The sequence below is a fragment of the Vipera berus genome (genome assembly GCF_964194415.1).
Source record: "Vipera berus genome assembly, chromosome: 1".
Lineage (NCBI taxonomy): Eukaryota > Metazoa > Chordata > Lepidosauria > Squamata > Viperidae > Vipera > Vipera berus.
The window spans coordinates 71,865,701-71,892,004 of NC_138202.1; the positions used below are offsets into that span (position 1 = coordinate 71,865,701).

The 26,304-nt window shown below is 41.2% G+C and overlaps 3 protein-coding genes across 3 annotated transcripts; all 3 read left to right on the forward strand.

The window, feature by feature from the left end:
* Positions 1-1,926: 1,926 nt before the first annotated feature.
* Positions 1,927-4,116, forward strand: LOC308660604 (disintegrin and metalloproteinase domain-containing protein 20-like; the record flags this gene model as incomplete). Its single annotated transcript, XM_081315027.1, has 1 exon — positions 1,927-4,116. The coding sequence occupies one exon, from the start codon at positions 1,927-1,929 to the stop codon at positions 4,114-4,116; it is 2,190 nt and encodes a 729-aa protein (XP_081171153.1).
* A 10,202-nt stretch (positions 4,117-14,318) lies between these two features.
* LOC308667749 (disintegrin and metalloproteinase domain-containing protein 20-like) lies at positions 14,319-16,484 on the forward strand (the record flags this gene model as incomplete). The annotated part of the gene is made up of 1 exon (XM_081327202.1): positions 14,319-16,484. One exon carries the CDS (start codon positions 14,319-14,321, stop codon positions 16,482-16,484), a length of 2,166 nt encoding a protein of 721 aa, XP_081183328.1.
* A 5,411-nt stretch (positions 16,485-21,895) lies between these two features.
* LOC308667647 (disintegrin and metalloproteinase domain-containing protein 20-like) lies at positions 21,896-23,566 on the forward strand (the record flags this gene model as incomplete). Its single annotated transcript, XM_081327002.1, has 1 exon — positions 21,896-23,566. One exon carries the CDS (start codon positions 21,896-21,898, stop codon positions 23,564-23,566), a length of 1,671 nt encoding a protein of 556 aa, XP_081183128.1.
* Positions 23,567-26,304: the final 2,738 nt, after the last annotated feature.

Here is a 26,304-nt window from a genome sequence, read left to right on the forward strand (position 1 = left end):
TCTATCGCATCTTCCGTTGCTATGTACAGAATCCTTATTTTCAATTGTTTAAGTCTGTCCCAACATCTCTCTCTCCCTCACACACTATCAATTCCCCTGTTCCCGCCCCAGTTCAGATTCCTTTTCTAGAATAGGGTTAGTTTCTATCCTCGTTCTGCAAAAATGAAGACGTGTCTGTCATTTTTGATTGTGATATTGCTTAAGATTACGCAACATGCAGCTTCTAGACAGGCACCTCCTCAGGGCTTCCGATATGCCTCTTACGACGTGATCATCCCAAGGAAGCTGTCTCCCAAGTATGGGCAAGAGGAACCCCAGGATGTGAGCTACCTCCTGCCCATTGAAGGGAATCCCCAATAATTCTTCTTGTTGTTTCATGTAGATTAAAAACATATTATTTTATACATGACATATATGTAAAAGATCTTGTGCTATTTTTCTTGCTCTTCCTTGTATCTTGCTCTACCCTTTCAAAAATGAAAAAGAATTCAGTCCTATCAGCTTTTCAAGAGGGGTTCTTGTGCAAAGAATACAAGTTTACATTTTCAGCCCACAATGCTTGTAAATTTCATCAGATATAAGCTTTGGGAAAAAATATCTGAAAAACAATAGTATTTTAAGTATAGGAATTATTTTCTGTAGTCACCGTACGACTTCCATTCCCAAATCTTCTCTTAGTTACTGTCAGTCGTTCCTACCATCATTCCTTCCTATTGTGAAATCAACCGATTAGGCAATTAAATTCATATATCTTCCCCTATGAACAGCTTCTTTTTAAAGCTCTGAAAACGTGAATAAAATTTCAATTGTTTAATGATCCTTCATACCAGGTGTTCAGAGCTAAATACCAAAACTAACCTATACATTTGATGTTTTGGTAGATTGTGGTGCCCTCCTGGATTTGAAGATCAGACTGACATGCTTCTCTCTGTCTGTCTGTCTGTCTGTCAGTCTGTCTCTCTCTCTGTGTGTCTGTCTCCTCAATTCAATAAGGGTGAAAACTATTAAGGCAAAGGCTAGATCATTTGGTGTGTTAAAAGCCTCAATACCTTTTGTAGCTAAAATGACCTTGTGCATGGAAGAAAAATCAAATGACCTTGAATTACAATTTGAAGATTCAGCAGGTTATTGGTTTTGAGCTCTCACAAATCCAGACCTCTCCGGGTGTGATAGGTTACTTCACTGCCCACTCAAATTATGAACTAATCCATTTCAATTCACACCTTCAGCTAACCAGAAAAAAAATACACAGTTCATTCCTGTAGATAGGGGTGTCAAACTAAATTTCATTGAGGGCCACATCAGCATTGCGGTTGTCCTCAAGGGGCCGTGTGGGTATGGCCAGGGTGGGTGTGGCCTACTGGGTGGGCATGGCTAGAGTGTATATGGCCTACTGGGTGGGCGTGGCCAGCTCTACATCATTCGCATCAAGGGTGCCTATAGGGGCCTGGGCAGGAGTGGGACAGATCTGGGGGTGTCTGGTAGAAGGAGAGTCTCTGGGCCAGGGCCAAGGCAGTGGGGGCCAGTCCCTCACTGTTTCCAGGATGGCTTCGCGGGCCACATGAAACCACTTCGCGGGCCGGATCCGGCCCCTGGGCCTTGTGTTTGACATGTCTGCTGTAGATAAACTAGACAACAATAGGATAAAAACAGTAATCAAGCTGTTTGGAGTTATCCTGGGAACTTGCAGGATAAGGAGTCATCATAATAACATTTCATAAATTTTGCTTTGCTTTTGTGGTCTATATTTGATTCTTTAAACTCCGCCTACATTCCAAAATCTATTGCGTTTTCTGTTGCTATGTACAGTATAGAATCCTCATTTTCAAATATTTTAACTTTTCTGTCTCTCTCTTTCCCCTGTGCCTGCCCTTGCTGAGATTCCTTTTCTAGAATAAGGTGAGGTACTATCCTTGTGCTACAAAAATGAGGACCTGTCTGTCATTTTTAATTGTGATATTGCTTAAGATCATCCAACATGCAGCTTCTAGACAGGCACCTCCTCAGGGCTTCCGATATGCCTCTTACGACGTGATCATCCCAAGGAAGCTGTCTCCCAAGTATGGGCAAGAGGAACCCCAGGATGTCAGCTACCTCCTGCCCATTGAAGGGAATCCCCATGTGGTATTCCTCAGGCAAAGAAGGAACTTCATCCCTAAGGTCTTTCCTGTCTTCACCTATGATACAGCAGGAGATCTCCAGGTGGATCACCCTTTTATCAAGGACGATTGTTTCTACCATGGATTTATACAGAGAAAGTCCTCTTCTCGAGTCACCCTCAGTACATGTTCAGGAGGACTGAGAGGTCTCTTGCAAATTGAAAATAAGACCTATGAAATTGAACCAGTCCAGCAATCTTCTACCTTTCAACATGTGGTGTTTCGGTTAGAAGTAGAGGAAGGGGCTGTCCGGATGCCTTGTGGAGTAGGGCAGGAAGAGCAGCGCCATCAAGAGGACATAATCCCTGAAACAGAGAATCTTGGAAACAAAGATGTTCGGGGAAAATCCTGGTGGCCACATACGAGATATGTTAAAGTGGCAATTGTGATTGATCATGAAGTATATTTGCATTTTTACAGAAATGAATCTTTTATTACAATGCAAGTTCTAGATATTGTCCACACAGCAAATTCATTCTATGACTCCCTTTCTGTTCATTTGTCAATAGCAGGCTTAGTGATCTGGTCACAAAAAAATCTCATAGACATTACCCCTATAGCGGATGACACACTTTTATTCTTTAATGAATGGAGAACAAATCATTTACTTGATGTTTTAAAGAATGATGTTGCTCACTTATTTGCATATATAGATTTTGGGGCTACAGTAGGACTTGCATATGTAGGAACTATATGTAGCAATTACCTGGCAAGTGCTATTGAATCCTATAGAACTCCTAGTTTGTATTATATGTCTGTCTTGTTTACCCACGAACAGGGACACGTTCTTGGAATGCAACATGATGAACAGTTTTGTTACTGTGAAAAGAGTGAATGCATTATGGCACCATATGCAGCAAAGACTGATAAATTTAGTAACTGCAGTTATAATGATTATTTCCACCACAGAAACACTGACTGTTTATTTGTCCCACCAGACACTAACAAAACTTTTAAATTTGAATCCTGTGGTAACAAAATAGTGGAAAATGGAGAGCAGTGTGACTGTGGGTCACAAATACAATGCAAGTCAGATCCCTGCTGTCAAGCTAATTGTAGGTTTCAGCCTGCTGCTCTTTGTGCCTTTGGACTGTGCTGTGCTAAATGCCAATATCATCAAAAAGGAACTATTTGCAGAGAGAAAACTAGTAGTTGTGATCTTCCTGAATATTGCAATGGGACTTCAGAGCACTGTCCAGAAGATGTGCATGTGCAAGATGGTGCCGTGTGCAATGAAGGTGTGTATTGCTATCATGGGAACTGCACAACTCACGATATGCAGTGCAAAATGATATTCGGTAGGGGAGCAACAGTCGCTTCTGAAGTATGTTTCCGAGAAGTGAATAATAAGGGCGATCGCTTTGGCAACTGTGGGCTCAAACATAGAATTTACAAGAAATGTAATCCTGGGGATAGCCTGTGTGGCCGTATCCAGTGTAAAAATATACAAATGCCTTCTTTGGAGGATCACAGTACAATAATTCATACTTCCACCAGAATGAATCAATGCTGGGGCACTGACTACCACCCTGGGATGAAGGTGAATGATATTGGAGCAGTGAGAGATGGTGTTCCTTGCGGCAATGACATGATGTGTATTGAGGGTAGTTGTGTCAATGTTTCCATTCTGAAATATGACTGTAATGTCACAATGTGCCACAATCGGGGAGTTTGTAACACTCTGAAACATTGTCACTGTGATGTTGGATGGGCCCCTCCAGACTGTAGCAATAAGGGCTATGGGGGTAGCATAGACAGTGGGCCACCTCCAGTTACGGTACAGGGTAAAGCTAATATGAAAACCTCCTCTGTTGTGGGAGTATTATGTGTCTTTTTTTTCATCATTGTTTCTATTGGCCTGGTTATTTTGTTCAAGGATGGTCTGAGAAACCTATTTGGAAAATTCCAGGGAAGTGTCCATGTTATGAAATCAAAAGATGAAGGAAAACCAGTGTAACTCACCCTTGCTTAGAATGCACATCGCATCCAGTATAATCAAAGGACTTAACAGTCAATTTAAAGAAAAAATGGCACCTGGAATTCCAATCTATTCAATTAAATTGTTTTAATTTTGTAGCTTAAACCTCAAAGTCCAAGTCTGGGAGGAAGAGATAATCCAGACGCTGCTTGTCCCAGTGTGATGGTTCCTATTTCCTATCAACATGCAGGAGGTTGTAGTAGCAAAAAAGCACAATTAAAACCCATCAGCACTTTTACTGCTTAATTTTATTATAGAATATTTTTATTCTCACTAAGAATTGGTCTAACCAAATAGAATAAACCTGTTGACTCTCTTGCTGAAAGTCAGAGCATTTTTTCCAGGATTGATCAAAATTGAAGAATGTTTCTTCCTGTCCTCAGAAAACCATTGACCGAAAAATCTGCTACACATACAATGAACAACAGGTTTACTCTGTAGCCAGATAAATACATTTATTAACACTTGAGTGAGCTCATAATGAACTTCAGAATCATCTGAAGCTGCTTGATTGAGTCTGGTTGTGGATTGACCTGCAGTGTCATCAATGGGCCTCTGAAGCGAACTCTCCTGGGTAGCCTTGAAAATGAAGCATCTGAGGTGCAGATACCTCAAGCAATAGCCAGCTATACCAACAGAACTTTGGATGTCAAAGAAAGATGGAGAGCATTGTTGATGATAGATAATTTGGGCTGCCCACACAGCTCTGCACACCGACCCTTCTCTAACTCTGCCCCAGTAAGATAATTGATGAAATTATTATGGACATTCAGTATTGTGAAGCCACTCAGTGACAATTGGAGAAATGCATCTCCAGCATGTGTTATTCAGTTATAGCTTTTCTACCCAGTTCTAGTATGATTGATCTGTTTTAAATAAAAGGTTATTTAAGCTTTTACCCCACTGGAAACATTAGCTTTCAAGGTCATCAGTCTACTGATCTACAATCTACTTAGAAACTGCAACACACAAAGACACTCAGTACAATATATATAAACAAGGGTCCTTTCCTTCCTCTCACTCAGAAGAAACAATCAGTCAATTTATAATGGTAACTCAACAAAGAAATGGAGCCATGTTGCTTCTTCCCTCCTTCTTCATGTGTAAAAACATGTCCAATGCCTGGAGGAAGCTCACTCATCTGTCATGTTGGGTGAAGCAGGAGTGGATGACACAAACTTAGTACTGCCAGTAGGGTAGTTCACATAGCCTGTAAGCTATTCCTGATCATGAAAAGAGGGTGGATGAATTGTTTTTTTTTATCAGTCCTAGTACTTGCCAAAGGGATGCAGTGGCTCAGTGGGTTAGGATGCTGAGTTTGTCAATCAGAAGGTCAGCAGTTTAGCGGGTCGAATCTCGAGTGCTGCGTAACAGAGTGAGCACCTGTTACTCGTCTCAGTTTCTGCCAACCTAGCAGTTCGAAAGCACATAAAAATGCAAGTAGAAAAATAGGGACCACTGCGGTGGGAAGGTGACAGCGTTCTGTGTGCCTTTGGTGTCTAGTCATGCTGGCCACATGACCATGGAGATATCCTCAGACAAGCGCTGGCTCTTTGGCTTTGAAATGGAGATGAGCACCGGCCCCTAGAGTCGGAAACGACTAGCACACATGTGTGGGGGAACCTTTACCTTTACCTTTAGTACCTGCCAGTCCATTCCTGTTGCAGGCTAGTGAATGAACATTTGGACAACTGGATGGGGGCCAGCCTTAGGGTTCTCTTCCCAATCTTTGCTACTAAAATTCTCCACAAGGAACTATGGGAAAAAACAAACCTCTCTACAAAAAGACTAAGGGATAAAACTTGTGTTGTAAGTGGTTCCTTGTGGATGCTTTCCCCCCCCTTAGGCTCTTGTAGAAGCTTTACCTCTAAAAAAATTGGTAAATCATTCAAGTTCATTCCAAAAAGCCACAGACCTTAGTAGCAAATAAGGAAAGGATATTTATACATATGCTTTTTGGGAGGGAGGGAATTTGGAGTAGATGTGCAAAGAACTGTGCAACAGTGCCATAGTTCCACCAATTCACAACCCAACCATCACAGGAAAATAATCAAAAGATGATGATGATAATGACAATGATGATGATTATCTCTACTCATACAGTGAACATCATGGAGTTTTGTTTGGGCAGATTCTAACTGCAGGCTTCTGAATCCAGGAAGTAAAGTGGAGTGGGAGGGGGAATTTGCAGTCTGTGGTATCAAGTCCAATAAGTGTAATACTTTCAAGTATTGCTCTGTATTTTAAAATCCCACAAGATCTCAACCTGCAACTTTTCTAAAACTTTTTTGGGTATATGGTCCTAGTAACTGTTGATAACAGTCAAGCTGAACTTTTCACATAAATGCCAATGTACGATTTTTTTAATTTTTTCATGGTGTTGCTTTGAGTCAGTTTGGACAATTTTGCTACAGCCACTAATGAGATTATATTTTCAACATTTATTTAATATGGTTTAATCCCTGCTTAACTGGGTGTCAGTTTGCTGGTGACCTGGTGACCTGGTTGTCAACTTTACAAATGGGCATGGCTTCAGCCCTTTTCCTTGTGATTTGAGGTTGCCACATAGAACGGAGGGAGGGGGGGGGTTGCCCAGGCGCTTCGCTAGTCAAAATAATCTTTTGTAACGTCTCTGTCTGTCAGAACCATGACATTAAACCAAATCTCATAAAACTCTCAGGGTGCTGGGTCCCGACAGCCTACCCACTCACTTCTGGAAGAGCAGTAAAGACTCAGCAAAGATTCCAAATGGAAGAGAAAAGTGAAACCTCTGCTAGCTGCAACAAAACTCAGGCTATCGGAGCACAAGCTGGTGCTCAAGCCACCAAGGAGGTGTCATTGGCAGGGGCTTGGCTGAAGCTGAAGGCCAACCTGGGAAGCTGGTACCACAGGAAGAAGCTACAGTCTAGTGGACCTTTTTCCAAGTTGAGGCAGCTCCTTAGCACAGGAGCACTCCTGTATCTAATGGAGAGGAGCTCTTATTGCTGCCATCCCAGGGTTCTTCATCTGTGGATAGCAAGAAAGGAAAGGGGTCGATGAGATGGGACAATTCTGAAGAGTGGAGATTTCAGTCCACAGTTCATAGCCCCTCGCTTGAACAGCTGAAGGAGAAGTTTGGCAGGCTGGAGGTAAAGAATATGAGTCCTGTTGCCTAGGAGGTGGGTGCCATGGGGGTGGGGGAATGCCAAGAACTACCCATCTCTTTCCCCCGCCCTTGCTGGAGTCCCAGCCCAACCACCAGAGCTCGGGCTGCTTCACCCATCCCCCAGCCAGCTGTGATGTCAAGCCCTATATCCCCGCCAAGCCCATTGCCGTAGCCTCGGGATTCCAATCCCAGAGCCCAGCCAAGAGAGGTCTGGAGAGTGTTTTGGCTATGCCCCCAGAACCAGCAAGCTGCCCAAGCCCAGCAGCAGGTGCAGGCCACTTTGCTGATGTTTGAGCCACCTCCCATCAAGCTTACATTTGATGGGGACCCTGAGAAGCTAACCTTCTTCCTAAACCAGGTGTGGGCTAATTTTGATTGCTATGCTTATGCCTATCCGGATGGGGCTATGATGGTGAATGCTATGGTCACAAATTTAGAGGGGGAAGCGGCCAACTGAGTGCCCAACCTCCATGATGAAGGGGCTCCTGAATTGCATGATATTAATCTATTCATGGAGCAACTGAGGGGTTATTTTGAAGATGAATCCTGAGCCCTGCTGGCTGAGAAGGAGATCCACTGCCTGAAGCAAAGAGGTCATCCACTAAGGAATACGTTCGTGAATTCAGAAGAGTTGCTAGCTACCTGAGGCAGTGGCCAGAACGGTCACTGATCAACTATTTCAAGTAGGGGCTAGATCGTGACTTGCTTCAAGTCTGCATCATTCAAGGTTTTCCTAATCTACTGTGTGAGTAGTAATGCATGGTGATGGTTCTGGACATTGAGTTGGACTGTCCCAGAAAGTCAAGCACCACCGAACCCATACTGCAGTGTGTCCAGGAGAAATGCCTCTATAGCTGACATCCCCAAGCCACTGCAGCCACCAGGGTCTCCCAAGCACCAGCCAGGGCTCCTATCAAGTGCTACCGGTGTGTTCAGATGTGTCACCATGTGGTGGAGTGCCTGCTCCTAACCCTCCACCCAGGAGCGTGCCAGTCACCACCATTAAGCCATGAAGAGCTCCTAGAGGGGGAACAGGAAAAAAAACTGGGCACACCAGGACCCAAGTGTCGAGGCCTCCCCTCCCACCGAGCTCGAGGCCAAACCCTGATCCAAGCCACAGTAGATGCCAGCACCATATGACAGTGATGAGGAAGGTGAGGAGGACCCCATGGTGAGTCAGCCCATTCCCTCTTTTGCCATTCCTGGTAGGCTAGTAGTGCCCAAAACAGGAGCCCACATGAATTTAACCAAATATGTACTCTATGGTGCCCAGAAAGATGAAAGAACTGAGAGAGTACATTGATAAAAATTTAGAGAGTACATTGATAAAAATTCAGCCATCCAAATCATGGGTGGCTGCTCCCATGCTATTCGAAGAAAAGAAAGATGCATCTCTTAGATTATGCGTGAATTTTAAAGGTCTGAATGGGGTCAGTATAGAGAATATGTACCCCCTCCCCCTGATGAAGGACATGTTAGCCCATCTGGCTAAAGGATTTTTTTTTTACTAAGCTGGATTTAAGAGAGGCTTCCTACTGGATCTGGACTAAGGAGGAGGAAGAGTGGAAAACCGCCTTTAATTGTCCTTTGGGGTGCTTCCAATTTAAAGTGATGCCTTTTGGACTGCAGCCCCCCCTCCTCCGCTGTGTTTGTGCAATTGATAAATCAAGTGCTCCATGATCATTTATACAAGGGGGTTTTGGTTTATTTTGATGACATCCTTATTTACACTGAAACCATGGATGAACACATCAAATTGGTCCTTGAGGTGTTAAAGAGACTGTTAAAAGCCTTGATTATCTGGGGAATTGGATTTCAAATGAGGGGATAGAGATGGAACCCACCAAAGTAAAAGTGGTACTAGTCTGCCAACCCCACCGTCCCCGAAAGCAGCTTTAAAGGTTTCTGGGTTTTGCCAACTTTTATCATCAATTTATTCCCTCTTTCACAAAAATAGCCATGCCAATCACCGATTTACGCAAAGCAGGAAAAGGAGGGGGAAAACCCCAACCTTGTCAGCCACTGCAATGGTCGTTAGAATCCCAGGCCACATTTGAAAAACTAAACAGACTCTTTGCAGCTGAACCAGTCCTTAAGCACCCTGACCCTGAACAACAATTCATCATTCAAGCCGATGCAAGTGATGTGGCCGTGGATGCCATTCTCTTACCAAAAACAAACCCACACACAAACGGGAGGGAGTTACAACCCTGTGCTTACACTTTCTGAAAATTAACTGACATGGAGAGGAGGTGGGCTGTTTGGGAGAAAGAGGCTTTTGTAGTTTGTTAGGCATTGCTGACATTGCATCACTTCCTGGAAGGGTGGGGAGGGAATACCTTTTGAGGTATGGACTGATCACAAAAATTTGGAGGGTCTGAACCCCCCCCGTAAATTATCCCCACAACAAGTTCAGTGGGCTCAATACTTCAACCATTTTAATTTCACTTTAAAATGTTTTCTTGGGAATAAGAATTTTTTTTGGCTCATGCCTTATCCAGAATGCCCCTCTTCAAGAGCCACCAAGAGGAAGTAATTAACTCCATTATTCCTCTAATGGCAGAAAGTGAAGAGGAACTAAAGAGCCTCTTGTTGCAGGTGAAGGAGAGTGCAAAACATGGGTTGAAACTTAACATTAAAAAATCCAAGCTCATGGCATCCGGCCCTCTCAATTCCTGGCAAATAGATGGGGAAGAAATGGAGGTAGTGACAGATTTTATTTTCCTGGGCTCCAAGGTCACTGCAGATGGGGACTGTAGCCAAGAAATTAAAAGACGCTTGCTCCTGGGGAGGAAAGCCATGGCAAATCTAGACAGCACACTAAAAAGCAGAGACATCACCCTGTCAACAAAAGTGCGTATAGTCAAGGCTATGGTCTTCCCAGTTGCAATGTATGGCAGTGAAAGTTGGACTGTAAGAAAGGCTGAGTGCCAAAGAATTGAAGCCTTTGAACTATGGTGCTGGAGAAGACTCCTGCAAGTCCCTTGGACTGCAAGGCAATCAAACCGGTCAGTCCTAGAGGAGATCAACCCTGACTGCTCTTTAGAAGGCCAGATCTTGAAGCTAAAACTCAAATACTTTGGCCACCTAATGAGAAGGAAGGACTCACTGGAGAAAAGCCTAATGCTGGGAAAGATTGAGGGCAAGAGAAGAAGGGGACGACAGAGAATGAGGTGGCTGGATGGAGTCACTGAAGCAGTAGGCGTGAGCTTAAATGGACTCCAGAAGATGGTAGAGGACAGGAAAGCCTGGAGGAATGTTGTCCATAGGGTTGCGATGGGCCGGACTCGACTTCGCAGCTAACAACAACAACATTCCTCTGACACAGTCTGCTTCTCAGATAACAACCAGATCACAAACACGGAGACCCCCTGCTGGTCCTGAAGATCGCTCACTAAAGGAATTGAAGAAGAAGTTAGAGACTGATCCCTGGTTTAAAGACAACAAATCTATTCTAACCCTAAGGGGGGGACTAGCTTGGAAAAGTACCAAGCTATACCTCCCAGATGGCCTCAGACTCCAAGCACTGCAACGGAGTGATGACGCTAAGCAGGTAGATCACTTTGGATTTTTGGAGACATTGCATCTGGTGGTAAGGCAATTTTGGTGGCCAGGAATGAAAAAAGACATTGAGAGTTATGTTAAGAGTTGTGCCACCTATGCTGCCATGAAGAGGCATCCTGAGAAACCCCAGGATTGTTACAACAGGTTGCTGACCCTTCCCAGCCTTGGGAGGAGATAGCCATGGATTTTATAGTGGTATTACCTGAAAGCAAGGGAAACATTGTAATATGGACTGTGATTGATCTATTTTCTAAATAAGTGCATTTCATCACTTGCTCAGGACTCCCCTCTGCCCAGAAGCTAACCAAGATGTTTTTGAAACACATATATCAACTCCATGTTGCCCCATAGTGGATTATTTCTGACAGGGGGGGGGTCCAGTTTACTGCTAAGTTCTGGAGAAAGTTTGTTAAACTGATTGGGTCCATCCAGGGGCTTTCATTGGCTTTCCATCTGAATACTAATGAAGCTGCTGAGAAAGCTAACACAATGGTGGAACAGTACCTCAGATGTTATGTAAATTACCAGCAGACTAATTGGGCTGACCTGCCTTTCACAGGGGTATCCTATAGCAACACAGTGCACATTAGCACTGGACTCATCCCATTTAAAATAGTAACAGGTTGTGATTTTGTGCCCACAGCTGAGTACTCACAGAAGCCTCCTACTTCCCAGACTTTGGACCAATGGGTAACATCCTTCCAGGGGGTTTGGGTGAATATGAAGAAGGCATTGATCAAGGCCACCAAGGTTTACAAGGACCAAGCAGATAAACAACGCTCCCCTCAAAAGCTTTTTTATGTTGGGCAATTGGTTTATCTTTCAATGAAGTATTTAAGGTTAAAGTTACCCAGTAGGAAATTGCGTCCAAAATTCCTTGGTCCTTTTCCCATCACTAAGATCATAAACTCTGTCACAGTAGAACTGAAACTTCCACGATTGTTGGGAAACGTTCGCCCTGTGTTTCATTGCAGTCTGTTAAAACCTGTGTCAGAATCCTCTTTGAGACCTGTCCCTAAGAAGCCGTCGGGTGCAATATGGTAGAGGGGGGAACACATTATGAAATAAAACAAAATCTTGATTCTAGGTTGTACAAGGGAAAGTTACAGTAACACGTTCAGTGGAAAGGCTACCCCCTTTCAGAAGCTACATGGGTGAAATGTACTAATGTTAAAGCAGATAGATTAATAATAAAGTTTTACGATAAAGATCCTCACAAGTCTCGAGGGAACACTTAAACTGCTTTTTGTTTTCCTACAGGAGACTCTTTCTGAGAGCGGCCAACTGTCAACTTTACAAATAAACATGGTTGCAGCCATTTTCCTTCTCATTTGAGGTTGCCACATAGAACAGAGGGAGGGTGTTGCCCAGGTGCTTCACTAGTCAAAATAATTGTTTGTCCCATGGGAACCAAGGTCATTGGCTGCTCCTGAGATGAGACTGGGCATTTCATAAAAAGCCCACCAAATAATTATATTGGGTGAACGTAGTTGCTTACATAGTTTTGTGGGTGGGACATTTAACTTTGTATTGGGGAATTGTTGCTTGTGTATTCAGACTTGGTTTTATTTTTGACATGATGATACTTTGTAACAAATAAACATATTCTTTGAGGAATTTGCAAGCCTTGGAGTTCTGCTTTATTCATCTCTCTCTGTTGGAACCATGACATTGGTACGACTGTCTAGTTACAGGGTATCACCATAGCACATAAATCAACTAAAGTCCTCCAAAACACTTTAAATAAACCAAAAGACCCAGTAGCCCAAGAAGAAGGAAAAAAAACCAGGAGTCATCTACAATATACAGGGTAAATACTGTAACAGCTATTAGGTATGATAGACAGCAAAAGACTAGCAGAGCACATCCATGAACACCAACTAGCTATGAGAGGGCACAATGAAAACCTTTTAATCCCATGACACATGGACAGATACAAGACAATACATAATTTGAATGGGCAAACAACAGTATTCTAGAGCAAGCTAATTCTCAAAGTGCAAGGGAATTCTTGGAAATTTGGTATTCAGACAAATCAGCCATCAACAGGCACATAGAAATAAAACAACATTTACAGAACATTGGAAAGAGTTGATTATAAAAAGTTAAAAAGAAAGAAAAGAGACCAAAACATTCATTTTTATTATCTATTTTAGTAGGCTTTTGACCCCACTCAATATGAGATGCATAGAATCTGTAGTATCCAATGCAGACTTCGTTGAACATGACAATTCTTCTTGTTGATGTTTCAAGTAGGCTGAAAACATTATTATTTTTTACATGGCACATGTGCAAATGATACATACTTTTGCCATTTTTCTGTATCTTGCTCCAGCCTTTTGAAAATGGGAAAGTGTTCAGTCTGATCAGCCTTTAAACTGGAGCTTTTGTGCTAAGAGTCCACAAAAAGAGTGCATTGTCTTTAATACATTTTGTCCCCACAATGCTTGTAAATTTCATCAAGTACAGGCTTTAAGGAAAATACCTGGAAAACAAAAGTATTTCAAGTATAGGAATTATGTTCTGCAGACACCATACAACTTCCATCCCCAAATATTCTCTTGGTTATTAAGAGTCATTCCTAACATCCCTTCCTATTTCTAAAACAGCAGTAAAATTAGACAATAAATTCAAGTTTCTCCCTCTATGCCTAGCTTCTGTTTAAAGTACTGAAAAACTGAATGATATTCCAGTGGTTTATGATCTTTCATACCAGGTCTTCAGACCTAACTAGTACATCTAAGTTACAAATTTGAGGATTTTCCTGGTAGGTTGTAGCCCCCTTTTCAATTAGAAGATCTGGCATTATCTAAAATGACATTCTGATCTCTTGTCTTTGTCTCTGTCTCTTCTTAATTCAATTAAATGATGGTGAAAATTCTAAAGGCTAAGGCTGGGCCTTCTGTTATGCAAAAATCCTCAGACTATTTTTTTTAATGGCTAAAAATAATCTGGGTGAAAGGAGAGAAAATCAAATAAACTTGAATTAGAAATTAGAAGGTTAAGCATTTTATTGGCTTTGAGCTTACGAACCAGACCTCTCATGATGTGCTAGGTTACTTCACTTCCCACTGAAATTATAAACTAATACACTGCAATTCACACCTTGAGCCAACTAAAGGAAATACACAATTCATTGCTATTAGGCAAATTAGACAGCAGTAAGATACAAACGGTATTAAAGCAATATGGGGGTTATCCTGGGAAATTGAAGCTATTAAATAATGAATCAACCTAGTAACATTTCATAAACATTGCTTTTCTGTTGTATTCTATATTTGATCTTTTAAACTCCGCCTACATTCCAAAATCTATCACATCTTCCGTTGCTATGTACAGAATCCTCATTTTCAAATGTTTAAGTCTGTCCCAACATCTCTCTCTCCCTCACACACTATCAATTCCCCTGTTCCCACCCCAGTTCAGATTCCTTTTCTAGAATAGGGTTAGTTTCTATCCTCATTCTGCAAAAATGAAGACGTGTCTGTCATTTTTGATTGTGATATTGCTTAAGATTATGCAACATGCAGCTTCTAGACAGGCACCTCCTCAGGGCTTCCGATATGCCTCTTACGACGTGATCATCCCAAGGAAGCTGTCTCCCAAGTATGGGCAAGAGGAACCCCAGGATGTGAGCTACCTCCTGCCCATTGAAGGGAATCCCTATGTGGTATTCCTCAGGCAAAGAAGGAACTTCATCCCTAAGGTCTTTCCTGTCTTCACCTATGATACAGCAGGAGATCTCCAGGTGGATCACCCTTTTATCAAGGATGATTGTTTCTACCATGGATTTGTACAGAGAAAGTCCTCTTCTCGAGTCACCCTCAGTACATGTTCAGGAGGACTAAGAGGTCTCTTGCAAATCGAAAATAAGACCTATGAAATTGAACCAGTCCAGCAATCTTCTACCTTTCAACACGTGGTGTTTCGGTTAGAAGTAGAGGAAGGGGCTGTCCGGATGCCTTGTGGAGTAGGGCAGGAAGAGCAGCGCCATCAAGAGGACATAATTTCTGAAACAGAGAATCTTGCAAACCAACAAGTTTTTGGGAAATCCTGGTGGCCACATATGAGATATGTTAAAGTGGCAATTGTGATTGATCATGAGCGATATTTGCAGTTTCACAAAAATGAATCTTTTATTACTATGCAAGTTCTAGATATTGTCCACACTGCAAATTCATTCTATGATTCCCTTTCTGTTCATTTGTCAATAGCAGGATTAATAATCTGGTCACAAAACAACCTTATAGACATTACCCCAACAGCAGAAAACACACTTTTCTTATTTAATGAATGGAGAAGAAACCATCTGCTTAAAATTTTAGAAAATGATGTTGGTCACTTATTTGCATACATGCATTTTGGGGAAACTGTAGGACTTGCATATGTTGGAACTATATGTAACAGTTACTGGGCAAGTGCCATTGAATCCTATAGAACTTTCAGTTTGTTTTTCATTTCTGTCATATTTGCCCACGAACAGGGCCACATTCTTGGAATGAAACATGATGATCAATTTTGTCATTGTGGAAAGCGTCATTGCATTATGGAACCACATGCAGCAGAGACTGATAAATTTAGTAACTGCAGTTATAAGGATTATTTCCCCTATAGAAACACTGACTGTTTATTTGTCCCACCAGACACTTACACAACTTTTAAATTTGAATCCTGTGGTAACAAAATAGTGGAAAATGGAGAGCAGTGTGACTGTGGGTCAGAAACACAATGCAGGTCAGATCCCTGCTGTCAAGCTAATTGTAGGTTTCGTCCTGCTGCTGTTTGTGCCTTTGGACTGTGCTGTGCTAAATGTCAATATCGTCAACAAGGAACTGTTTGCAGACAAAAAATTAGTAGTTGTGATCTTCCTGAATATTGTAATGGGACTTCAGAGCACTGTCCAGAAGATGTGTATGTGCAAGATGGTGCTGTGTGCAATGATGGTGTGTATTGTTATCATGGGAACTGCACAACACACGATATGCAGTGCAAAATGATATTCGGTAGGGAAGCAACAATCGCTTCTGAAGTATGTTTCCGAGAAGTGAATAATAAGGGCGATCGCTTTGGCAACTGTGGGCTCAAACATGGAATTTACAAGAAATGTAATCCTGGGGATAGCCTGTGTGGCCGTATCCAGTGTAAAAATATACAAATGCCTTCTTTGGAGGATCACAGTACAATAATTCATACTTCCACCGGAATGAATCAATGCTGGGGCACTGACTACCACCCTGGGGTGACGTTGAATGATATTGGAGCAGTGAGAGATGGTGTTCCTTGTGGCAATAACATGATGTGTATTGAGGGTAGTTGTGTCAATGTGTCCATTCTGAAATCTGACTGTAATCAGATAATGTGCCACAATCGGGGAGTATGTAACACTCTCGAGCACTGTCACTGTGATGTTGGATGGGCCCCTCCAGACTGTAGCAATACAGGCTATGGAGGTAGCATAGACAGTGGGCCACCTCCTGTTACAGTACAGTCTAACACTAATATGATAACTTCAGCTGTAGCTGGAATACTGTGTGCATTGTGTTTCACAATTGTTTGTACTTGCCTGGTTATATTCTTCAAGGATGGAATGAGAAACCGTTTTGGAAGATTTCAGGGAAGTGTCCATGCTATGAAATAAAAAGATGAAGGAACAGTAGTATAACTCACCCTTGCTAAGAATGCACAACACATCCAGTATCAGCTCAGGAATTAATAATTTGAAAAACAAAGAAATTTAAAATTTCAGTGTTTTTAAAATGTCTCCCAGACAATTTGTTCTCTTTGAAGGAGAAGAAACCCTCCAATCTATGCCAAATCTCTCATTTCTAACAAAAAATAACTCTGCAGGATAGCCTTGAAAATGAAGCATCTGAACTGCAGATACCTCAAGCAATAGCCAGCTATATCAATAGTACATTGGATGGCAAAGAAAGATCAAGAGATTGGGTTGGGTTGACATCAGAGCACTGCCCACTGACCCTTTTCTAACTCTGCCCTGGTACAATTATTGATGGAACAATTATGGACATTCAGGATTTTGAAACTACTCAGTGACAATGAGAGAAAGACATCTCCAGCATGGTCCTTTGTGTTATTCAGTCTACTTTGATTGATGTGTTTTAAATAAATAAATGGTTGTTTAGGTTTTCACTCCACTGGAAACATTAGCTCTCAGTGTCATCAGTGTACCCAGCTACCACTTCTTCACACACTGCAAAACATACCCACACACGCACAGCATACACACAAACATACAGAGTGGGTGCATACCTTCAAACACACAAAGAGAAAGAGGCAGAGACAAAGAGACAGAGAGAGACAGAGAGAACCACACATTCATATAAATGAAGTCTCAAAGACTCCCTCCTCTGCTGCTGTTCATCTATTAGAGGAGCTTTTCATTCATCTACCACCAACTCCTCCTCTGGCTCTCACCCAGAAGGAAGAATCAGTCAATTTATAATGGTAACTCAAAAAAGAAATGGAACTATATTGCTTCTTCCTTCCTTTTTCTTTCCTTCTCAGAACACCTATAAGACACTTGTCCCAGATAAGTCATTCCAAAACATACTGAAATGCACCACACAAACAATCCCTCTCCCTTTTGCACCTTAATTGCAATCGTCATTGGACAACCCTCCCATTTGCTTCCAGGGCTAGACAATTGTGCTTATGTTCATCAGAGATCCAGACTATTAAGAAAGAAGACAGTCCACCAGTGAATCAGCTCCAAATACAGCAGATGTTCTTGCACAAAGATTTGTTCCTTCCTTGATCCATTGCTATAGGACTCATCTTGAGTTGTTTCTTCTTTTAAAAAGCCATGTTTTAGCTAATGCATTTTAAATGCATTGTGGTGAAACAGGGTGTCCGTGCTGTCACACACACACACACACACACACACACACACACACACACACACACACATAACTGTGGTTTAATGAGTTTATTAATATTCCCCAGCAATTCCCTTCACCAAAACTCAGAACTGTCTCAATTAATTCCAGCCACAAGCAGGCCAATATTAGCCCCCAGAGCAATAGCCTAATAGTCCATAAAGCAATTGAAAGTTGTTCAAACAAAATAACTCCACCGGGCAAAACTTAAATCTGCACATAACAGAGCTCACAAGGCAAGAAATGTTCAGAGTCTCCAAGGAACAATTGCAAACATGGTGCCAATCCAGAGTGAAGCAGGAATCACAATGATCAAACAAACAGCTAGAAAACCAACATGTGGTTCCCAACAACGCCTCCATCTGTCTGCTGTGATAAGTAGCTAGCTTTCCAGTGCAGCCCATCAACACGGGTGGTTTTTTTCCTCTTGGGTAGTCTGGCTGACATCTGCTACTCCTGCCTTTTCTCTGCCCTCTGTGTTCTAAGATCAGGTGCAGAAAGCAGTTCCTCCTCCTCTTCACTGGCCATCTGCCACTGCAAACTATCCCTAGCTGAAGCCTCCTCCAAATCTCTTTTGGACAGCTGTTCAGAGCCATCAATCAACTCATTTCCTGATGTGCCAGGAACAGCTCAACCTCCCCTGAGCTGAAACCTGAGGAGGAATCTGGGAAGTCGCCCAAGGGAGACATCACAGTGTCACATCCAAAACAGGTCATACTAAGTAAAAGAAATGGAAATAAGGGACCCAGAAGATATATCCTATGGCTGCCCTATCTAAACTGGTACTGTGTAGAATTTGGTGGGGTTGCACTGTAACATTTGTGCAGCTTTCAAGAGGGAAAAGACGTCCTATGCTACTTTCCACTCCCATTTTATCCCTTATTTATTTTGGGAAATGACTGGATTGCTATCCACGAAAATTGTTCAAATGTATGAGAAGGTCTAACATGTCTTTTTGCATATTTAAAAAACATGTTGAATGCTTGGAGGAAGCTCACTCATCTGTCATGTTGGGTGAAGCAGGAGTGGATGACACAAACTTAGTACTGCCAGTAGGGTAGTTCACATAGACTGTAAGTTAGACCGGCTATTCCTGGTCATGAAGAGAGGGTGGGTGAATTGGGAATTTATTATCAGTCCTAGTACCTGCCAGTCCATTCCTGTCGCAGGCTAGTGAATGAACATTTGGACAACTGGATGGGGGCCAGCCTTAGGGTTCTCTCCCAATCTTTGCTACTAAAATTCTCCACAAGGAACTATGGGAAAAAACAAACCTTTCTACAAAAGACCAAGGGACAAAACTTGTGTAGTAAGTAGTTCCTTGTGGATGCTTTTTTCCCCCCTTAGGCTCTTGTGGAAGCTTTACCTCTAAAAAAATTGGTAAATCATTCAAGTTCATTCCGAAAAGCCACAGACCTGAGCAGCAAATAAGGAAAGAGTATTTATACATATGCTTTTTGGGAGGGAGGGAATTTGGAGTAGATGTGCAAAGAACTGTGCAACAGTGCCATAGTTCCACCAATTCACAACTCAACCATCACAGGAAAATAATCAAAAGACGATGATGATAATGACAATGATGATGATTATCTCTACTCATACAGTGACCATCATGGAGTTTTTTTTGGGCAGGTTCTAACTGCAGGCTTCTGAATCCAGGAAGTAAAGTGGGGTGGGAGGGGGAGTTTGCAGTCTGTGGTGTCAAGTGCAATAAGTGTAATACTTTCAAGTATTGCTCTGTATTTTAAAATCCCACAAGATCTCAACCTGCAACTTTTCTAAAAAAAATTGGGTATATGGTCCTAGTAACTGTTGATAATAGTCAAGCTGAACTTTTCACATAAATGCCAATGTACGATATTTTTTTATTTTTTCATGGTGTTGCTTTGAGTCAGTTTGGACAATTTTGCTACAGCCACTAATGAGATTATATTTTCAACATTTATTTAATGTGTTTTAATCCCTGCTTAACTGGGTGTCGATTGCTGGTGACCTCATGATCTGATACCACTGACTAGTATAACAAAAGGGTATAACTATAGCATATAAATCAACTAAAGCCCTCCAAAACACTTCAAGAAAACCAAAAAATCAGTAGCCCAAGGGAAAAAAAACAGGAGTCATCTGGAATATACAGGGTAAGGACTAACAGCTATTAGGTCTGACAGACAGCAAAAGACTAGTGGACCACATCCATGAACACCAACTAGCTGTGAGAAGACACAGTGAAAACTCCTTAATCCCACAACACATAGACAGCTACAAGACAGATACAACCCTATTTGAATGGGGAAACATCAATGTTCTAGACCAAGCTAATTCTCAAAGTGCAAGGGAATTCTTGGAAACTTGGTATTCAGACAAATCAGCCATCAACAGACACATAGAAATAAAACAACATTTAGAGACCATTGGAAAGAGATAACGAAAAAGTTAAAAAGAAAACAAAGAGACCAAAACATTCATTTTTGGAATCCATTTTTATAAGGCTTTTGATCCCACTCAATATCAGATGCATAGAATCTTTAGTATCCAACAGGAGAATTATTCTTCTTGTTGATCTTTCATGTAACATCAAAAGACAGTCTGTTCAGCCTTTAATATTGGGTTTATTTGCCCTAAGACTATTTGCTTGGGCTTGTAGTCTTTAACAGATTCCCCCACCACCACCCTTGATGGTTGTGAAAATTCTTAAGACAAAGACTGAGCCATGAGCAAGCAATGGAAATAAGTCTGCACATGCCTGTGCAAGTTAAGAGGGTATCTTTTTGACCTGCCCACCCCACTAGCTACAGCAGCATTTCTCAATCTTAGCAACTTCAAGATGTGTAGAGTTCAATTCCCAGCTCCAGATGACTTCAGATTTCTCTGCTAGTATGCTGGTTGGGGAATTCTGGGAGTTGAAACCCACACATCTTAAAGTTGCTAAGATTGAAAAACACTCATCTAGGGGATAAAGGTGGTCTTTTTAAAATCCAGGTCCCAAAAGGGAAAGAAAGAAAACTCCTTTTTGTTAATTCAGAATATTTGTGCAGTATTTTCCTACAACCCATCTCTCCTTAGAAGTGTTACCTAATTTAGGTGAAAACCAGTTCTAGCAATAAGTTGTAAACCCTTCCAAATGAGAAATGCCAAAGTACTTAATAATTAATACATAGTTGTGCACACTTTAAAAAGTCTTTTACTTCATCAATTCATGGAGAGAGGAATCAAAATGTTCAAATGACTTATCTCAAAAGTTGTTCAAATTAGTCCAAAGAAGAATAGAAATAACCCAGTGGACAAGTCTACACTCACAGAGAAAAGCAAACATTTACTACAAAAGGCCTTCTGTAGGAAGTACTAGCAACCCAAGTCACCCCCTCCCTAAAATTACATATATATATCCCAGAATTAGAGAGCAAATTCTGTTGATAAAGAAGCCTGACTAGGACTGTCATTCTATTCCATTTTTGATCCCCAAGCTCCACCCACATTCCAAAGGAAACCCCATTTACAGTTGCCCAGCATAGAATCCTCCTCATCTTTGTGGTGGACATTTTGTTTACAGCCTTACAAATTGGTTCCTAGATTTTCCTCAGTTGTTGGGGCTTTCCTTCTCTGAAATGAGATGTCAGAAAATGTATTTTGTATTTTTAAGGGGTTCCTTTCTTTGCCAGAGAAAATGAATATTCATCTTCCCTACCTCTTGGTGACATTTTTGATACATTTCCTGACTGATACTGCTTCTCAGAAACCTCCTTGGGGCTTTATTTATGCTTCTTATGAAATAACCATCCCAAAGTCATTAACCTTCAAATCGGGACATCAGAAATCCAAGAATATGACCTATTTGTTTCAAACTGAGGGGAGGAATCTTGTAATGCAGCTTAGACAGAAAAGAGGCTTAATCCCCAAGCACCTGCCCATCTTCACTTACAGTAAGGGTGGGGAACTCCAGCTAGATTATCCATTCTTCAGGGATGACTGTTACTACAGTGGTGTTGTAGAGGGCGACCCCTTCTCTCTGGCCATCATCAGCACTTGCTCTGGAGGACTCAGGGGGCTACTGCAATTTAAAAATAAGATTTATGAAATAGAGCCACTTCCAGAATCCGCAACATTTCAACATGTAGTCTTTCGCTTAGAAGAAAAGGTGGGTGTCGTTCCAATGATGTGCGGCCTAACACAGGAAGAGCAAAGACATCAAGAAGCCATGATCCAAAATCCTGACGAAAAAACAAACAAAATTATATCTAAGGGAAACTGGTGGTCACACGAGAGGTATGCAGAGATTGCTATTGTGATTGATCATGAACGATTTTTGAAATTTGGCAAAAATGAAACTCTTACTGTTATAAATATTTTGGATATCTTCTACATTGCAAATGTACTGTATGAGCCTCTTTCTGTTCATTTGTCTATTGCTGGACTAGAAATATGGTCCGAAGGAAATCTTATACCAATTCATGATGACATCGGTGAAACACTTGAAGAATTCACTAATTGGAGAAGAGACTCATTACTTGCTCGTCTACCAAATGATGCTGGTCACTTATTTATATTTAAGAATTTCGGTTCTGCAGTAGGATTAACGTACTTAGGAACGATTTGTGATGATAACAAGGGATCAGCTGTTGAATCATATGTTACTTCCAATTTGTACCGCATTTCTAACACATTTATCCATGAACTAGGACATAATCTTGGCATGCAACATGATACAGAATACTGTCTATGTGATAGAGCAAAATGCATTATGGCCCCCAAACAAGTAATAACCGATCAGTTTAGCAACTGCAGTTATATACAGTACTTCAGTCTAAGAAATTTGAACTGTTTGTTAATTCCACCAGACCCTAATAAAATATTTAAATTCAAATTCTGTGGCAACAAAGTAGTAGATAATGGAGAGCAATGTGACTGTGGTACCAAAGCTGAATGCAAGTTGGATCCATGTTGTCAATCTAACTGTAAATTACGTTTAGGGGCCACTTGTGCTTTTGGACAATGTTGTGCGAAGTGCCAGTATCAAGCTACTGGAACAATCTGCCGAAATAAGACAAGTAGTTGTGATTTCCCTGAATACTGCAATGGAGTTTCTGAGAGATGTCCTGAAGATTTTTATGTGCAAGATGGTGCCCCATGCAGTGATGGTGCATATTGTTATAACGGGAATTGCAATACTCACGATAGACAATGCAAAGCAATCTTTGGCAGCAAAGCAATAGTTGCTTCAGAAGTTTGCTTTAGAGAAATGAATACTGAAGGTGATCGGTTTGGCAACTGTGGCCTTATACATGGAATTTATAACAAATGTATACCTAACAATATCCTATGTGGTCGTATCCAGTGTGAAAATGTGGAAAGCTTGCCCTCTTTGGAAGATCACACCACCATAGTTCAAACCTTCAAGGGCAATAAACAATGCTGGGGAACTGATTACCACAGTGGGATGAAGATCATCGATATTGGAGCAGTAAGAGATGGGACTCCTTGTGGCAATGGCATGATGTGTATTAACAGGGAGTGTGTTAATGTGTCCCTCTTGAGATATGATTGTGATGTCACAAAGTGCCATAATCGGGGAATATGCAACAATTACAAGCATTGTCACTGTGAGCAAGGTTGGGCTCCCCCAGACTGCAAAGAGGAAGGCAATGGTGGTAGTATTGACAGTGGCCCGCCTCCTCTATATGAACGCGAGAGATTTCATCCCAAACTGAAAATTATCTTAGCAATTGTATTTCCTCTTTGTGCACTTGTCCTTTCTGGTGCCTGTCTTAGGAACCAAATTGTACATAGGACTGGACAGTCTGAGAGAAGATCTAGTCAGCAGGAATGAAAACTGAAAAAAAAAAGCTCATAGCAGGTCAGGGAAATGTACCAGGGTTCATGCGTCAAATCTGTAATATTGGATAATATTGAACAAAAGAGACCGGTAACTAGTTCAGTAAGCCTTGGTGTCTTAACAGGGGTCAGACTGATGTCATCAGCATGGTACAGCCATAATTCAACCCTGGTCCTTTTCTATGTGAATGGTGAGGTTGCGCGCATGCCTCAAAGGGGCCTAGCTTGTGGTGGCACATTGCAATGTTGCTTTTGTCATTTTAGGGAAAGCAGCAACTTCCTGTTTCTTGCCATTTAACTTGCCTATAACTTCATTCTCCTTTCAAAGGCCCACTCTTTGTGGAATGGTTGTTCCACAGCTTTTGTTCCCAGTTTCGATCTGACTCTCAAAAAGCCTAGTAAGAAAGCGTTGGAGTGAAATACATGTGACTTCAAAGGTGTGCAGCTAATATGGGCAAGGACAGGCACCTATGAGGTTGCATGGAAGATGATGCTGTAGCCCTTTTCTTTGGTCCTCTGAAGTGGTGGGCTTTTACGTTCGAAAGCTTCCTCTCTGTGTGTTCAATCCATTGAGGTGAAAAAGTCCCAACTTTGGTGTGCAAAACCCTCATTGTTTTGTGATGCGGCTGCTGGATAAACATGCTGGAAAGACCAGAACTAAGGGAGACACATGTTTCCTTGCATTATCCTGGGAGTTCAGCAGCCTTATCTCTGACAGCACATGAATCTTTCTAGGCATACTTCCAAAATTCTGTCTCGAGGTAAGGCACTACCTTCAGGGGTTAATATGGAAAAAAAATCTATAGAGAACACTGAGATCCATCATGAAGTAATTCATTTCATTTTTTGAGATTTCAGAGGGAGTCCTGTAATATAGTTCCTTATGGGGAGTCGGTGACAGATGACTGAAGGTGAGAATTGATGGGGGAACTGGAGCTGTGGGGAGAGGGGCTCTAGATGTGTTAGAACACAGTTTTCAGAATTCCCAAATATCTGAATTCTAATGTCAGTATATTTTTCCCAACTTCTAGTCTTTTGTGTCATTTTCATCCTGGAACAGAGACGCAGATGGTTAGTCCTAGTGAAGAATTACTGCATGTGAGTTGGGCGGCCAAATAACGTGTTTAATAAATTTAGTAAATAAATTCAGCATCAGAGCACTTGAGAATTAATTTACGGTAGATATTTTGGAGAAGCAACACTCAAAGTACCTCTTTAGGAAAGTTAATTTTTCAGGGAAATCAACTGATTGTGCTTTTGATTACTTGCGTTTTAGCCTATAGATTTTGTCTCAAATTGACATGAATGATTAAAAAGTTAGATGAAGTCCAGCAAAAGAATAGGAGCATAATAAGAATTCTGGAATTCTTAATGAATTAATTTAATCTCCTTTGAAACAAATTCATTTGAAGTGATATTCATCTTCCAGATAAGGTAGAGATGGAATATTGTTAAATGTAAGATTTTGCACTTCAAACATTAACATAAAATGCAACCCACTCATCATTTAAACCAATGCCTCACATTCTTCTGAATGATGGAACATGACACTATGTGCTATGTACTTGTTCTCGGTAACCTAGGGAATAATAATATATCACCAATTTAGATCCCTCCCAGGGACATGTGTTGTAAAGAAGGCCAGTTTTTCCTGTACCTGTTGTTTTTCTGTTTTCATTTCATTTTTAAAAATTAGCTACTACTATACTTTGTAATAGTGTAAGTTACATATTTATCATTATCTATGAATTGTAATGCAAAACTCTCCTAAATAAATATTTCCTGTTGCCTTCTGTTACAAACCTGTTCTATATTTTAATATCTGGTTTCTCTGTTTCTTTCTTAAGAATAATTAGTTTGCACAGATTGCACAGATTAAGGGATTTTTTCCCCAGTTTCTGCTGCATTTGTTTAAACTCGATACTTTTGTTTTTCTTGCAATTACAACAGGATTTGAACTGAAGTAAATATTAATCCATTAATCCATCTATTCATTGTTGGCTGAAGAACCAGTTCAGCTTTAGAATTCTGTTAACTCGGTCCTGCTGGAAAAGTCCAGAAAAGAAAAAAAAACACAGATAAATAACAAACAAACAAGCACTGAAGTCATGGTCTTGGGAACCTTGCATTTTCTAATTTCTGTTATATAGCCTGCATATTATATAGAGCAGTGCTCTCCAACCTCTTTCTTCATTATCCACTTATCAGAATGCCTTATTGAATTCCAAGGTCCGGTTGTTTAAGCCCTGTCCTTCAGCACTGTTGTAACTTCAAACAATTGTTGAATGAATGGCCATAACTCTTAATGTCAAACCACCATTAGTAATTACATTGATTTTCATGGTAATGGGATCCTTTGAGAGATTTTCGAATGTATTTTAGTATACATGACAATCTTTTAAGTCAACTTAAATGTCCCCGTTGTGACGAGTAATGGGTCCATATGTTGTTATCCAAAGAAAAATACTTTTACCTAGTTTGGGGTAATTTAGTCATTAGTCAGGGAAGCACTAACTTTGAGCATTCATTTAATGCATTATTTATTATGTTTAGTTTTTCTTCCTCTTTTAATTGCTTTCAATTGTGCCAATCCAATCTTTCTACTATGTAACAAGGATATGTTTTGAGTAGAAAATGGGTATGAAAATGCCTTATAATGCTGTAAGTTGTTGATGGTGTAGGACAGGGGTCAGCAACCTGAAACAGTGAAAGAGCCACTCGGAACCGGTTCCC